This window comes from Acanthaster planci, linkage group LG01 (assembly GCF_054643075.1).
Source record: "Acanthaster planci isolate LZ-2023a linkage group LG01, COTS_SCS, whole genome shotgun sequence".
NCBI lineage: Eukaryota > Metazoa > Echinodermata > Asteroidea > Valvatida > Acanthasteridae > Acanthaster > Acanthaster planci.
Genome location: NC_141777.1, coordinates 6852602 through 6869333, shown reverse-complemented (window position 1 = coordinate 6869333; position 16732 = coordinate 6852602). Strand labels below are relative to the sequence as shown.

At 38.7% G+C, this 16732-nt stretch overlaps 1 protein-coding gene across 5 annotated transcripts in view; it reads left to right on the top strand.

Moving 5' to 3' along the window:
* The window catches only part of spast (spastin), a 45109-nt gene that overhangs the window by 10265 nt on the left and 18112 nt on the right, over window positions 1-16732 (top strand). Inside the window, exons 2-4 of one of the 5 annotated variants that reach the window (XM_087143313.1) lie at window positions 3685-3768; window positions 8534-8617; window positions 11165-11404. In XM_087143313.1, coding sequence (XP_086999439.1) covers window positions 3685-3768; window positions 8534-8617; window positions 11165-11404 — 408 coding nt within the window. The remainder of the gene's footprint in view (window positions 1-3684; window positions 3769-8533; window positions 8618-11164; window positions 11405-16732) is intronic. The other 4 variants (XM_022253222.2, XM_087143294.1, XM_022253233.2 and 1 more) reach the window with 4 other exon arrangements.

Sequence of the window (16732 nt, the reverse complement as noted above, 5' to 3'; positions counted from 1 at the left end):
CTGTAGTGAACAGTGATTGTTAAAATATACTAAGATACATGTAAAACCTGATGCAGTTACCGTATGTACCGGTATATGATAAACGCTCGGAACGATAGCCATCAAGACAGGATGATTCACAGAGACATCAGTTTGGACAGTGGTTGCCATAGTAATGGCTCTTACCATCTGAGCTTGTCCTCTGAATCTGATACGCTGAGTGCTGACAGTTGTTGGTTTCCGTAAGTCATTGAACCCTTTGAATCAAAGGTCATCTTGCCAGGTTTGATTGATGTATTGAAATGACTTATGTATAACGGTACATTGTATTTTTGCTTGTACCAGATAGTGTTTTTAAATGTACATGTACATTCCCCCTATGAGTACACTGTACATGTACATCCCCCCATGAGTATACTGTAGTGGTACATGTACATTCCCCCCTCCCCCCATGAGTACACTGTACTGGTACATGTACATCCCCCCATGAATATACTGTACTGGTACATGTACTTGTACATTCCCCCCCCATGAGTACACTGTACTGGTACATGTACATGTACATCCCCCCATGAATATACTGTACTGGTACATGTACTTGTACATTCCCCCCCCATGAGTACACTGTACTGGTACATGTACATGTACATCCCCCCATGAGTATACTGTACTGGTACATGTACTTGTACATTCCCCCCCCCCCATGAGTACACTGTACTGGTACATGTACATGTACATCCCCCCATGAGTATACTGTACTGGTACATGTACATGTACATTCCCCCTCCATGAGTACACTGTATTGGTACATGTACAATGTATTCCCCTCCCATGAGTACACCGTACTGATACAAGTACGTGTACACCCCCCCCCAGTACACTGTACTGGTACACTGTATTCGATCACTCTACTTTTTCAAATGTATTGGCATATCCTACCGGTACACATAGCAAAATTTTAATTGCAGCGGGCTCTAAATCCATTATTTTGTCTGCGATAGTAAAGTATAATGTAATGCACACTAAAATAAAGCCAATAATTTTCTCTGAAGGGAAAATGGGTGTATTTATTCCCTCTTTCTACAGTGTGAATCATTTCATAATACAGGTTCATTTTCACACCAGGTGATCAGAATGTGCAATTTTGAACATTATTTTCTCAGAACATAAGTTTATCTTTTTTGCAGTTGAATAAAAACAGTGAAACCTTTGTACCTGCCTTGTTAAATGCTGTCCCTAAATTCTAAAAAATGTCAGATAAAATTGACATCCGTTGTGTACACTGCAGTGGCTGAGAGTCATTGACCGTGAGTCGTATTCCCGTGGGGTTGGCAAACACTGAATCATCACTCAACCGTGGACATTATTGATGACTTTTTTCTTCACTGTCATATGTTGGCTTCAAGTTCATGAGAATTTAGATGGTTGATTGGTCAGTTTACTCTTTTCTCATTGAAAGCCTTTTGACAGTTGCGCACATGGTTTTATATGGTACATGAAGGAGAAATGAATCCATCCATCTTCTCTGTATGATGTCTTGATCGTGAGAGGCGTTACATGATTGAAGTGCTATGTAAGAAATTAAGTGATACTTAAAGTTCTGGAACTTTTTGACTGTTTACACGTATTTCAGTTTCCTAAATGTAACATGCAAAGTGGATTTTTGTAAGTACATGTACCCTCATTGCCAAAACAGATTTTGAAATAGAAAAAGAGCCTTGTTGAAATAAAAGACTTTTTTTTTAAACTGAGCCAAAATTTTTAGAGGTACGGTATATACATGTTTGCATCATGAACTAATTACATGTACATGTACCTGTAAATACTGTACTATGCATGAGAAACTTATATTCCCCTCCCTTTCTTCACTGTGTGACCCCTGTTTATTAATGTAAGCCCTGGTGTTTTGATCTGAGTGCTCACTAATTAATTTTTTGGATGACTTTTCCTCTCCAGAGATTCTTTAATAGAGTTTGTAGTGTGAGTTACCATAAAGTGTGTCAGTTCACCAGGTTACGTACAGTATAATAGACAGTACCAACACCTGAGGAGAAACTCTGTGCATCCATGTACCCAAACATTGATTAATTAATATAAGTATTGATATTTATAACATCTCATAGCCAGCTGACCAAATCACATACATGTACATACATGTACATGTACATGTACTCCATATAAATTGAGTAAAAATCAATACAAAAATACAGAAACATACATGTACCGGTACAGTGTACAGTACAATACACCACAAGCAAGTGTCATGTTTGTGATTTGCCACTCTGTGAAATTCAAATGAAGAAGGACCAGTAGAAACTGTTACAGTACCTCAGCAAGACAGGGCACTCATAATCCATGACCAGGTTCCAACTCACCTGCTCATATACTACTTTGATCATGTTAAGTGGATAAAACTGTGTGGAAAAGAATGGCATCCACAGTCAACTTGTTTAATTTAGAATTGTCCAAAAGATAGGGCATGCAAATTATCATTGCTTTGAGCTACTGTATTATTGATTTACATGTACACATACAGTACCGTAGTTTATTTCTTTACTTCCTGTACCAATACAGGTGTACCATTACCCACATTACACGACACATGTACATGTATGTGTTCTTTTTCTTCACTGTGCAGGACCTCTCAAGTGATAGAAATATATCACATTAATTGCCTTCAGAAAATCGTAAAGGAAAAGGTAGATCACAAGTGAAATGTCTCATTATACACATAGTGCAGATGAACTTGTATGGGACTTACATATGCCATTACCAGTATATTGCATCCTTTTAGAGTGATCTTTGTACCAGCACTCTGTCATTTGACTCAGTCCCATGGATTCCCTGTCAAACCCTTGCCCCTTAGTCCCGGACACCCATGCTTTGCCATGCATCGCTCAGTCACAGGGCATCAAAGAATGCCGACACACTTGCGGGAAGGATCATAGAATACACTGCCGATGAGCCCAAGGTGGCCTGGCAATAAGAGTAATGAATACAAACTGCATAAGGGAATGCTGCTTGCTCCTACGTGTAGCTGCTGACCTACCGATCACGCTATCCTTCATGAGTTTTGCTTGTCTGATTTCCAATGTACCGGTACATGTACATGTAGTTAAAATCTGCTTGGCTAGTTGTTCCTACAACCTCAACTGGCCCTGCAAATTGCATAGATTAAAAAAAATAAACATATAAACCAAACATGAATAAATAGATAAAAAGTGAAAGAGAATTTACAAAAGGTAATACACTGATAGTGTTGGATTTCCCCTTTTTATTCTGAAAATGCATAAATATTAACAAATACATGTACGTGGTAATTAATAGAATCACATCAATATCATGTTCATTCCACATTGTTGATCTCAGTGATTATTGCGTATGGAAAGCATTTCAATATAGATGTGATGATCAGATCTCATCACAAACATCCAAAAACACAGACTCGTACATGTATACTGGTATGTGCAGTCATACCATGGTGCAATTCAGGCATACAGTTGTTTGTACACGTACAGTAATTCAACAAAATCGTGATATTCCTGACCAGATTTGAACAAACGTAGGAATGACAAGAGTTGGAATCATGGTTTGCAACCAATAAAAGTATACAAAGAATAATACTAGAATACATGAATGTTGCTTCAAAATGGTACATGAAAACATCATTTAGATATATTAATTTTTGTTTTTCTTTCTCTTCAGGAAATAAAAAGTTAGCTTTAGATTACTACAAGAGGGGCATCATTGAATTAGAGAATGGTATCGTCATTGACTGTGAGAAGCCAGGTACAGTATGGAAATAGTACATTCTTTGCAGTAATACATAGTTTGGTCTTTTTGATTCGAGCCAATTAAGAGGAGACCTTTTTCCTTGAAAGTCCATCTGAAATAAATTCTATACAGGGAACATTTCTAAAGTCTTTAAGAACTTGCATACATGTACATATGTGTGAAAGGGTATCAGAGGATGCAATACAGGTGAATCACAATATAGAGCGCCCCCAAGAGGTTGCCACAGAGAGGCCACATTTCAAATTCATGGTTGACAAATTCAAGGCTGATTCGCTGCAATTTATGTTGGAGCGAATGTCAGTGGACAACTTGAGGAAATTTTGTGATTGATTGGAGAATTCCGTACCTCTAAAAAAACACCATCTTGATTTTATTAACACTAATCTTTGTTCCCAGACAAACAAACATCAGGAACCATTCAAGTAGCGCAGCTGACGAGTAGAACGTTGTTGACTGTTTTCCCACTGTGCAGGCCTCTGTATGGCAACATCTTGGCAATGCACTGAATGTTGAATGCGAATCGCATTTACGGTACTAACCTCTGGGGGTGGCAAAAGCCATAAATATAAAGTAACATGAAGTAGGTGCATGCATACATGAACAATGTACCCACTGCAGAGATGTTTGCATACTAGGCATTAAGCATCCTGTGGCACCTGTTTATCCAGCAATCACTATGTATGTTCTCACCTGTACATTTAGATTAACTTGATTTCAATTGTACATGTACATGTACTTTAATGTTCATGTTATCTGTTTGAATGTTGACTACGTACTGTACATGTATATCCATGTACATGTAATTGCCACAAGATTTTCTACTTACTAAACCCATCACTCTCATGTCTTGTATAGATCCTTATGTAGCCACTTTACTTGGTAAGACTGAAGCACTTTATTGGCTCTCCTTCTTTGCTCTATTGATTGTCACCTTTGGCTTTTTGGATGCTTGCTGCTTCAGTTTGTGGTGAAACCTTACCTGTGCTTGCAAGGACATTAGACTGGCCCCGAGAGGAGTACTCAGCACCTGTGCATGTACAGGATAGATTATGTGTCAGGCTGAGCTGTAAGATAGGATTGCATTCTTTTAACTTTCCTTGGCTTATTCTGTATTTCACAAGCTTGCTCATGTTATGCAACTTGTACAGTACTTCTTACTGGTACAATGTGTGTATAATTTGCATTGAAGAAAATGTTCAATGCAGCAAATTTCTATTATTTGCAAGCAGTCTTAGGTTGAATTCTAAGCCAGTAAGTTGAGAAGGTTGCTGTGTACCACATTCTTTGAAATTGACTTGCAAATGAATTCTGTGAGCACTAGTGGAACACTGAAAAGATGCAGTGCATCTTATTCCATAGAAAATAAGTTAAAAGCATGATTTTTGTAAAGGCGTCAAGAATGGATAAATTGCTGGCCCACAATACTGTCCAAACCTACATGCACCTGTACTGTTATGTACATGTACCTGCATAATGTGTTCTTCAAGTTTCTTGAAGCCTGCATGTCCACCGGGAGTCATTAAAAAGTGACTAACTTAAATATTTTCTTTCATTTCCATGAAACTTACTGAGGGAAAAAACGACTCCTATACATGTATATCTTGCCGAGTAACATGGTTTGTGGCGGTCGTGACATTCATTTTGTCTAATATACTGTACACATGTACCAGTAACAAGCTACATGTAATTGTAGGCATATGTATCGGTATATACATGTACATGTAAGTTGAATGTACATGCATGCACATGTAAATGCTCAAATGATTTGACATGCATCAGTTCATTGATAAGCCCCGTGACATTCAAACACCAGTATGACCATGGTTTGCATTGCTTATAAAAGATGTTCCTTCATTTGGATGTTGCTTCATTAGATTACTTAAATTGGGATAACAAGCTCAAGGAACTGAAATTATCAGATGCTATCCCTGGTCTGTTGTATCCTGATGCTAGCTTCTACCGTCTTGAGATGGTACAAGATTTTATTCATAAGGTTGTTGGAGCACAGATCATTTCTGTCTCCCTCTGTCCAATCTTCAGCATCCTGGGGCCTTGTCTAATCTGATAAGGCTCATCATTCCTTTCCGCAAGCCCCCAAAGTTACTCAGCGTTGGAGCATTGGCAGGTTTATCTTCACTGTGACTCAGCCAGCCTTAGGGGTAGGGGTGGGGGTGGGGGTAGAGAAATCCACTTCATTCCCCGTCCTCCTTGGCAAACAAGCCTCCCCACCCAGGTCAGACAGAAGAGAGGGATGAAGCTCTTAGCCTGAGAGGCTGCTGTTGTCAAAGCACTTCCTATCCTGAAGATTGGGGCGGGTTTTGGCTATGCAAACATAGCCAGGAGTTACCCAATTGGCAAGAAAAATGAGGTGTAAGGTTTATCCGGTACAAACACAAGCAGGCAGTCTGGATAGATCTGAGAGAGTCCATGTACGATAAATGTACTGTACATTATGTGTAGGGTTGAAGGAGGAGCAGGGGTAAGCAGGAAGACTTTTGAAGAGTCTCTGAGCTAACTGGACTCATTAGACATACACAATGTCCATTCTCACTTTACACATTCTCAGTTAAAGAAACCATGCAGATACATACACGTATATTCTGAAAATATTGCACGCATCTTATGCCCAATCAACATGCACCAGTAACTGTAGGGATGTGTATACATTTGTAAATTTTACCAATGCAGAAAAGAGTAGAAGTTTCCACCGAGAAGGAATTTGACTAATAAGAGTTTTCAGACTTCGGCTTGGTTATTTCAAATATCATTGTAAATAAAAAACGCACTGTTTACCAGTGTTTACTGTCCAATTATGTCAAATCTTGATCCTGTGTTTGCATACACGTATATTTTTATCCAGGTTTCGTAGACAAAGTGACCATTCTTGTGCTGTTACGTGTACTGTACATGTACAGTGCAAAGAACACCTAACATTGATTTGTGACAAACGGTAATCCTTTGTTTCGAGACCTGATCTAATTACCAATTCCTAATACACGCATATCCTGATCATCTGATGGTCATTGTAAAATGTGAAGCAAATTCTAATCTCATCAAGGAGTTCTCCTTATCATCTCATCTCATTGGGGTGAGCCTAGTCCAGGAAATGGCAGGTGAATTTGATCTGATCTGGCTTGGTCAGTGCTTCCAATTTTCCTGATACTTTCTTCTTGTATCATCTGAAACTGAAGTGTGAGTCACATTTTCAGACTGTCGAAGAATATGCTGTGTGACACTGAAATAGCTCATCCTTTTTGAAAGCATGTCGCCAGACTCCTGCTTAAGTGTAATCTGCACCCTGCATAAATCCCAGGAATTTGTCTGTTGAACCATGCTTATCCTCAGGGATTAGCCAAAACTGAGATTCCTCATCCCATTGGATGTAATCCAGTTTGCCTGTTAAGCATCTGTTATCTTGAGAGTGGAAGTAGCTTATTATTTGGCCATCCTGTCAGTTCAAGGTGGCACCTGGTAAAACATACATGTAGTTGAAATATACCGGTAACTCAGATTTAATATACATGTACATGTTGATAGAGGCCTGATGTTTCAATGCTAGTGGAATCTTTCTCTAAATTGAAACATACATGTACATTTGTGATTTGCAAAATGTTCGCAGCGAAAAACAGCACAAATTCTTAAAGGCTGATACTGTGCATTCGTGTGAAGTGAAGTGAATTGATTTGTTCCTGCACTGGCAGATTTTATTTAACTTGTCCAGTCACGCGAAGTGTGCCAATAAAGTCAAAATTCATTTGGGACTGCATTTTTTCCAACAGAGCCAATAAGGCATAAATCTGTTTGAATTTGTTAATGCTCTGTTCATCTGGAATGATGACTCACACTGTTTTTTTGACTCGTGTAATGAAAGACTGAAAAAGAACCAGGAATTCTTGTGTGCCTGCCTATCCACCATTCCAATTTATGATTGAAGAGTGAATTTTGTTTGCTTTACTTGACTCTGAAGACTTTCAGACATTCTGTTCATGTAATAATAATAATAATAATAATGATGATTTATAGAGTGCACAGATCCACCTAGGTGCTCAAGGCGCACCTTGGTTAGTGAAGAACCATTTACATAGGAATAGGACCCCAGTAAAGAATTGAAGTAGTTGTGGATCTGCGCTCAGTCACTTTCACAAGTGTACATGGTTGGGTATACATGTATGAATAGCACATTTGAAGCTGTCTTTTATGCATTCTTGCAATCACAAATGTACTAGGAGAGATAAGACATTTGGATTCTCTGGCTGACTAAAGTCACTTTATACTTGGAACAAAAGCAAACATGTACACTAACTTGTGCATCAGATCAGATGTACACGTTGTGAAATTGCAACTTGAACACTTTTGAGCTCAAGCGCATTGTTCTGCACATATTTAGCGCCATCAAATTTACTTTGCTTCCACATTCCTCTTAAGTATAAACTTGCCCTAAGAATGGATGCAGAATTCCAGAAACTACTTGAAATTATGATTCAGTCAGATTCACTTTAGATGCTACACATTGCTTAGCCATTTCTTTGCTCGTTCATGTACATGTATGCACATACAATGTTCATGTATATGGAGTAACATCAACCCACCTAAAAAAGAGACGTTTCATGCAGGAGCTGTACTTATGCTATATGTTGAACATTCAAAGAATAAAATCAAATTTGGCCCTTATTCTCCTTGAATGTATGTTTTGTAAATCTTTCTTTGTTGTAGTTAATAATGTTTGTTCCTTCATCATGTACCTGTGTGCATACTCTAGGTGTGGAGTGGGAGAGAGCCAAACGTCTTCAAGAAAAGATGAAAACCAATCTGGAGATGGCCAAGGAGAGAATAGAGCTTCTCAGTGAGTATCGACCTATCTTGTTAATGAGTGAATGCCCTATTTTGGCACCATTCTCTTGTCTGCTTCTTGGTTTCTCATGACATACATGTACCGGTACCAGTAACAGGAGTTTTCATAGACTGTAAGAATTTTCAGCCGCATTGGCTGTGGACAAATTTTGCTTGCATACAAGGCTCATTGGAAAACTCCATTTGATTTTTGATCTTGTACATACTTGGGCATTTTATGCACTGGTACATGTACATGTAACTCATGTCAGAAACTGTCCCATAGGCTACAAAATAGGATTTGCGCAATATGAACTTGTTAAGGGAATATTTTTTCCAAACAATGTGCCATTGGTTTCTAGCTAGGAAGAGGATATGGGAAGGTTCTTTGTAAATATACCAAGGGGGGTGGGTTAATGTTTAAAACAAGGAGGAAGAAAATTCTCAGCACTTAATACATGTTCATGCAATGAGAGAAAAAACATCGAAGATTGAACATCCTGAATGTCAAGTCTTTTTTTTTTGCCAGATGCTAGAAAATGAACATTCATTTTAGAATCCCCTTTGACATTGAGCTAGTAGCAGCTGCATAAATGCATTTGGCTCCTTTGAGCTTTACCGCCAAGACCTTACCCTCATGTCCACACAATCAATCATCCTACTTGGATTTACTCAGAACCACTGATGACTTCATCCCTGCTTGGTGATATATGAGTCTTGCAAATTACCAATTAAATTAAATCAGGTTGGGGATTACTTAGGTTGCAGGAAGCATAGTTTACATTTTATGCACGTTGGGATCATTAATGTGTGCTTCGTTTTCATGAATGGTTTATGAGTGGGAAGAAGAATGATCCATCTCATCACAAATGAGGCGCAGAACAGTATTTTGAAGTAGAAGAGAATATCTCTGTGTTGCTTTTGTGTCATGAATTGATAACCTTCATAGGACTTTGATTTTTATATTTGGTGCTTACACGGTTGAGGATCCAGGATGTTTTTAAGTGGGAGGGGCACCTCAAATCATATCCACTCCCTTCCCTCATGTATCCCCCCCTTTTGTTAAAATGTTCTGGAAGAGAAAGACACACATGTACCTCCTTCTACCCATTTCCTTGATCAGCACCTGCTATACATGTATTGACATGCATGGTTGGCTTGAGAAGACTTGAACTCGATTTTTAATACTTCCACCTAATTTAAGATGATTTGGTTTGGTTTGCATGTTAGTAATACATGTAGAGTATGCAAATCCATTGTAAATCCTGTCGCCATTATTGCTGTATCTGCATGCCACATTGTACCAGTTGGTACTGGTACATGTACATGTACATGTACTTACAATGGGCCTGCATGTACCACAGTTACCATACATGTACATCATGTGGTATACATTTAGTAAACGTGTACATAAATGATATTGACATCACCGGTAATGATGACGTACATTAACTGCCAGTATGATAGTTCATGGTGTTTAGTAGTGAGTGTACTATTCTACTGGACGTGTTTCAGAAATCCAAATGATAGTGACCAAGAGGTACCTGTACATGTACATGTAACCGTGTAATGTAGCAATGCTGTAATATGCTTTTGGCCTAAGAACACAGAGGATGTGAAGTTTAATTTGAAATCTTGAAGAGATATGATCGTCTATTCTTTTTTGAAGGGGGCTAGCCATACTGGTACATGCAGCTCTTTATTGACTGGTACCCAAAGTGTACGTGTATGTTCTGTGAAGTACATGTACATGTACATTGTACACATATGGTACATGTACAGTGTACATGTACACTCAACATGTACATGTACACTGTATGTGTCAACCAGTTTGTTCTGTGGTTGTGAATGTTGTTCATTACTTTACATTTCAAGTTGGCTTTTCCACTCCTCTCAACCTTAGCCTGAGGCTTACTCAGCTCGCTGAGGAGATTCCCAATTTGCTCTCAGTTGTGAAGGTGCGCGGCCCCTGCTCCAAGGCACTTACCCCTGGCTCCCAGTGATTGATGGCAATGCAGTTCTTCTTTGAAGAGAAATGCAAGGCCCCTATGTCTGAGTCAGAAATGGCCCACAGGCTCATCAGGCGCACGGTTCATGTGAACGTCAATTTAGCGTGCACAGCACGTACGAGTCACCGCAGAATACTGATTGGATGCTCTTTTTAACTCAAGGAGGAGACCCAGGAGAAAATATTTATGGTTTGAGTTGGTGATGGCTCTGTGTTTAAGCTCATGAAGAGTGGAGCATCACAGACATGTTGAGTGTCCAGTAGGAACATTGGCAAATCCAGCAAACTTTGAATTGATTTGCTTATCACTAGTTCACTACCACTGACAGCTGTACTTCCATGTGCACATTTTTGGGGGGGGTTAAAGTATTTGTGTTGTACTGGTACATGTATCTCTAAGAATGAAGAATAGATATGGACAATGGACATTGTTGATTTCGGTTTGTATTTGCCATTCTACATTATTTGTGTCATGTTGCTAAAATAGTTTCTGCTACGTTGCAAGCATGTACCCATTGCTTTTATTTGATTTTTCCTTATTACCGCTATCAGATACAATGGTAGGAACATCCTCATCAACTGCATCGTCAGAAAACATGGGTGTGGCCTCCTGTACTAGATCCAGCCAGTGCTATAATAATCAAACTGCTGGGTCAAAGGTTAAAGGGGGTGCAAATGCCAAGGGGAAGCAGAAAAGTAGTTTTGGAACCACTGGAATGAAGGTCTTTGATGAACCTAGGGAAAAGGTTGTCAAAAAAGCCAAATGTGCCGTCTCTCAACCTGAAGGTACAGGTAATTTGTGTGTTCAGAACTAACAGCTCAATACGTGGTTATGGTACTAACCGGTTTTTGGACCATATGGCAATTGAATCAAACTCACAAGGGTAGAAATCTAAGCTGAATATGGGTGTACCCATCTTCTTCTAATCAAACCTTTTTGGAATAATAAAGAGGATGTTACAAAAAATCAAGTAGAATTCAGGTTATTCAATGAAAACATGAAACACTATTAGAAACAAACCAAAAAGGTGGGCTTAAAATGTCTCTTAAAAGGTCTTGGTTCCAAAGGGTTTCTTAGACACATTTTTTTCAACTTTCATTTTTTATTCAAAACTGTCTCCAACTTTTGTGGACCTCAGAGGGCATTAGTGTTGTGATGTTGTTCGGGAAGAAAGGCACTGCTTCCTCAAACTTTAGTTTATTTTTTTTCAAATTGTGAACCTCAAATTGCTCATTGAAAACTTTTCTGTCAAAGAGTTGCTCGTTTGCTTATTGCTATGTGCTCTAACATTAATTAATGAATCACCAAAGATAAGGAGATTTAAAACAGTAAAATGTTCAAATTCTGCACAGGTATTTTTGCACAACAGTGCAAAAATAATGTTTTTTTCCCAAAGATGGAAATTTGTTTTGGTAAAAAAAAAATGAAATAGTTCCAAAATACCTTTTGGAAATTTCAAAATGAACATTGAAAAGAAGGTTAACCACAAAACAATGTACATTTTCCAGGATTGTTCCACAAAAAATTGTATCACACAGACCTTTCAAGACAAATTTTAATTTTAATGCCTGATGGAGAATCATTAAAAGTGACAAAAAATGCGTAATGTGAGTAACTGAGGAATTGTCCCCTGTCATGAAGGTGACTACTGCTACTGTATGCAGTGTGAATCCAATCATGGCGCAATACCTGTAAGTTCATCGCACTTCTACCATATGCACAAGATACTTCTTGTCATCATGATGATCACTTCCATGCTATCACTAAGCTTTTGCTGCCCTAGCACTCCACACCGTACCATACAATTCACAGCAAATCAGGGATTCTAACACCATTTGCAGCATGGCCAATTACTTTCGTCCAGAGTTGTAAATCCATATCACTTATATACCGGTACGCATGATGAAGTATACAGTGCTAAAAATCAGGTGATGACACATTCACATAGGATTGAGATTTATTACATGTAAGCTGCTGATATGCATACCGGTAGGTAATTCCTATTATTAATGAAGGACAGAGTGTATCGTGCAATAATTCACATTTTTACTAATCTGCCTTAAATAAATATCAGTTGATGTGTTTAACCAATAAATTAAGAGAATGCAAAACAAGCTGAAAAGTGGTCAAGTGGGATTTTTGTGAGTGATTAAAATTCTCGGATTTTGATGTAAAGTACATTTGTACGTAACATGTACATGTACTGTACATGTTCACCTTTACATTCCAAGTCATGATAACTGTGCCTATGCTAAATTAACACCTGCCCCAAACTCTAAACATAAATTAAGAACACACTTTTGTGACGTACAAACCGCATAAAGTTGCATCTATTATTTGGAAGAGTTACAGTGTTCCTCCTTGGATTACACATTGAAGCCTTTGCATTGATTCGTTATTTATGACCAAAGCCGACTTTGTTTGATCAGCTTCATATTTATTACTGGAGGCCAGGCCCCATGACGGGCTTCACCTCACAGTGTCAGCCCCCTGTGTTTCACGCTTGACAGACTCAACCGACAATGTGTAATTGCTGCCTCGCAGGCAGAGAACACAAGCAATTAGCATACAGAGATATCCCTAAGCCCGATGGCCTGGATATGATGCGTGGTTAATGTCGTTAGTGAGATATTGATTTAATAAGTCATTAGGGGCTAGTCCTGTGTGAAGGTAGATCGGTTATTTTTTACTGTTAATTTGAAAGGTATTTTACAGGATGCATCATTGCTGATGGAAAATGCTTTAACGAAAAAAGAAATCACTTAGATATTTCCTTCTGTCTCTTGTTCAAGGTTGGATTTACCATATTTCATGTACAGAGGGGTGGATTTTTTTTCCAGTACACATTGATTGGAAAATATGGATGGCTTATGTGGTTGTTTTTCTGTGTGGAGAAAATATGAGCAGTGATTCTGTCGTTACAATAAGTGGTACATGTATCCGACCCATGACCTAAAATAAACATATACATGTACATTTGTACATGTACCAGTACATCTAAGCAGGGGATGCTTTTTCATCTTGATGAGTATCAAATTTTAGATCTGAGTCGCTGTTTTCATGGCATTCCTGCGTCTTGAAATAATACTCATCTTGTATCTCATAGTAACTGTTGCTAGGCAACTGCTTGTCCAGTGAGTTGAAGTGCTGTACTTCTGTCTTTGCGCGGTGATTTTATTTCATCCACTTGTACCTTTTATCTAAAGCAAACATCCAGAAAAACCTACCGTGTATACTTCGTTTACACAAAGCCATCATTATGGAAGGCATGTACTGGTAAAATGTTGTCATTTTATTGTTTATTAAAGCTCCTGACTTTAGTCTGAGCAGCACTTACAAATTCTCGAAACTATGACAGGTTTACCATGAATGTATAGTACTTGTACATGTACATAACCTCACCTGGGTTAGAATGAAATACTTATTTTCAAGATGTTCCTGTAAATTGAGGTCCAAAATTTAAACGGCACCCAGCCTGCCATGTAGAAAATTATGATGACCAATGGGAGAAAGTACTATAGTTTGCATTAAGATGTGCCTGTGGGCAGCATTTAAACACAAGATTTTGTCAGTAGTACATGTACTTCTCCTGTAAGTACTTTACATGAGGGTACAGTGTACCCGGTACCGGTACATGTCACTCTTGTAAAAATAATCGTGCCATTTGGTAAAAAATTAGGTCTCTTTTTATGATCAAAATGTTCATCAAACATGTCAAAACATCTGCATGTGCATGTTGCTAAACCTTGTGTCTTCGTTCAGTGTCAATTGATACTGTTTCAACAGTCAAAATGTGTGGAACTGCAAGCAAAAGGAGCCAGTGGTTCATCCAACATAGACCATGTGCGTGTGTCCATTCGCCTGTCAGTGAAGCAGCCAAGGACGTGAATTGACTGCAACGGACAGCTAAGGAGGAACATTTGCTGTCTGAAGTGTACAGGACTAGGGAGGCAGATTCTAATTGATGGCTGGCTGGTTTCATCACAGAAGCAATGGAGAAGAAAATTGACTGAAATGGACAGTAAATTATTGAGATGGTTTCACTGCATTGATCGGTAGTTGACTGCAACACATTAACAGAGGTGGAGTAAGAATGGCAGTGACAGTCGAATGGTGCATTTTTTTCTCGTTGAGAGTAGTGGCTATTTATGACCAAACTCCCTCTTTAGACCGGTGTCCTGATGTGAATTGGAAAGATTTAACTTGGAATGGTGAAGTGACGTTGGAATTCAGAGTATTGTCCATATTTTTAACTTTGTTACAAATTGACTTTTAAATGTATCAAGAAGACCTCCTGAGAGTAATTTTTTCAATCACCAGATTTTTCACTTAAAGTTGAGTCATGCCAATCTGCTAGTTTTTATACTAGTAAAATTGACTGCCTTCCTGATTCATTGTGATTCACATGAACAGTGTAGACAGAAATTAGTGTTGAAAATTTGCAGTTACAAGTGAAAAAAAGGACTGAACCAACTATTTTGCTAAACGTGCTGTTTTGAAAGTCACATGTACATGTAATACACATGCTTGTAAGTGTACATGTATGTACATGTACACTTACATTTATCTCAAAGAAAGTGAAGCTTGCTTAATTTGTTTTTGCCGATAATTTTGGAATTATTCGAAAACAAGTACAATGAATATTAGAAAAAAAACACAAGACAGCTGGGATTGTGCTGGCATCGATGCTGTGAGACTGATGTTACAATCAGTCGTCTCTGTCCACCAGTTCAGTGGATAGGTAAATTTTAACATTGCAATAAGGAAAACTGAGGCTGCATCCGAATTTCTTGTCTAGAGCTAGGTCTAGGTCTTTGCTCCATTGGAAATGCGTGGGGACACATAGACAATGGGCCTAGTCGTAGCTCTGGAAGCCCGTTTCGGACACGGCCTAAGTCTTCCCTAACTGATCAGGGCATCCTTTGTCTTGGCACATCATCTTCTTGACAATGACATGCTCTGTTCCATCTACATGTAGGACTGCATCCTAGCAGCTTGTTTGGATGTTGAGGAGCATCTTTCAGATTTGATTAAATCCTAGTCTGAGGTCATATCCAGTTTGCCTCAAGCTCCTTGCCTCAGCCGTCATATCTACATCAAAATGGACCTCACAATTCCTACTCCCATCCTTCAACCAAAAAAAAAAAAAAAATCAGATTGGAGAAAGGGATTGTTATGATCACCACACAGTCAGATATGAGTCATGCAAGGGGTACAGTATGACGGGTTGAATGGTGGTTCTCGCGGTGCTGGAGTCACACTAGCTATCTGATCAATAGTGCATATACCACCTGATATGTCATGTCATATATTTGAGAACCACTCCAAGTTAATTTTGACCAATCTAATTTTTGTGCATACACACGTCGGATGTGTTGTTTGGGAGCTATCAAGTTCTGCAGAAAAAGTCTGATGAAGCAACTAACCAGTTGAGTTTTCATTTGTTCATTTGTAGGCTACTGTGCTACAAAAAAAGTACACATGGCACACTGCTGCTACATGTATGTCATGCAAGCGTTTAATCTTCAAGTGTAACACATACTTGTCACTCATGGAAGGCTTGATTTTTCCTATTTTATAGGAAGTCTTGAATCACTTGATCCACTTGAAAACAAGCACCACCCACGTGCATACTACTCTGCCACTACCCTTCGTAATGTGATATTCTTATCATTTTCCTTTTAAACGTGAATATTCCTGACAACTGAATGGTATCATGTCCAGCAGCACACATATCAAATACCGGTACATCGGAAACCTCGGACATCTATGAGGTTCACCTGTTTGCATGTTATTTCTGTTAGAAGTGACCCAATTTCCCCACCTCTTCTCATGTAAAGCATGTTCTACATGAATAGGGATCCTTGCATTAATGTGTGGCACTCTTAAAATGTAGATGCCCCAAGTAGTGACAACTCTATATCCTGGACCTCTCTAGAGGAAGAACACGCAAATCCCAATATTGTTATAGTATTGCATTACCCAACGCAAATACGTCCCTAGCTTTTTATGCTCTGTACCATGTACACTGGATATTGCTTATTGATTTCAGAAGCCACCACTCACATCAGGTGCGAGGGGTTCTGACTTGGGGGATCTTGTTCAATTTTAATTTTCTG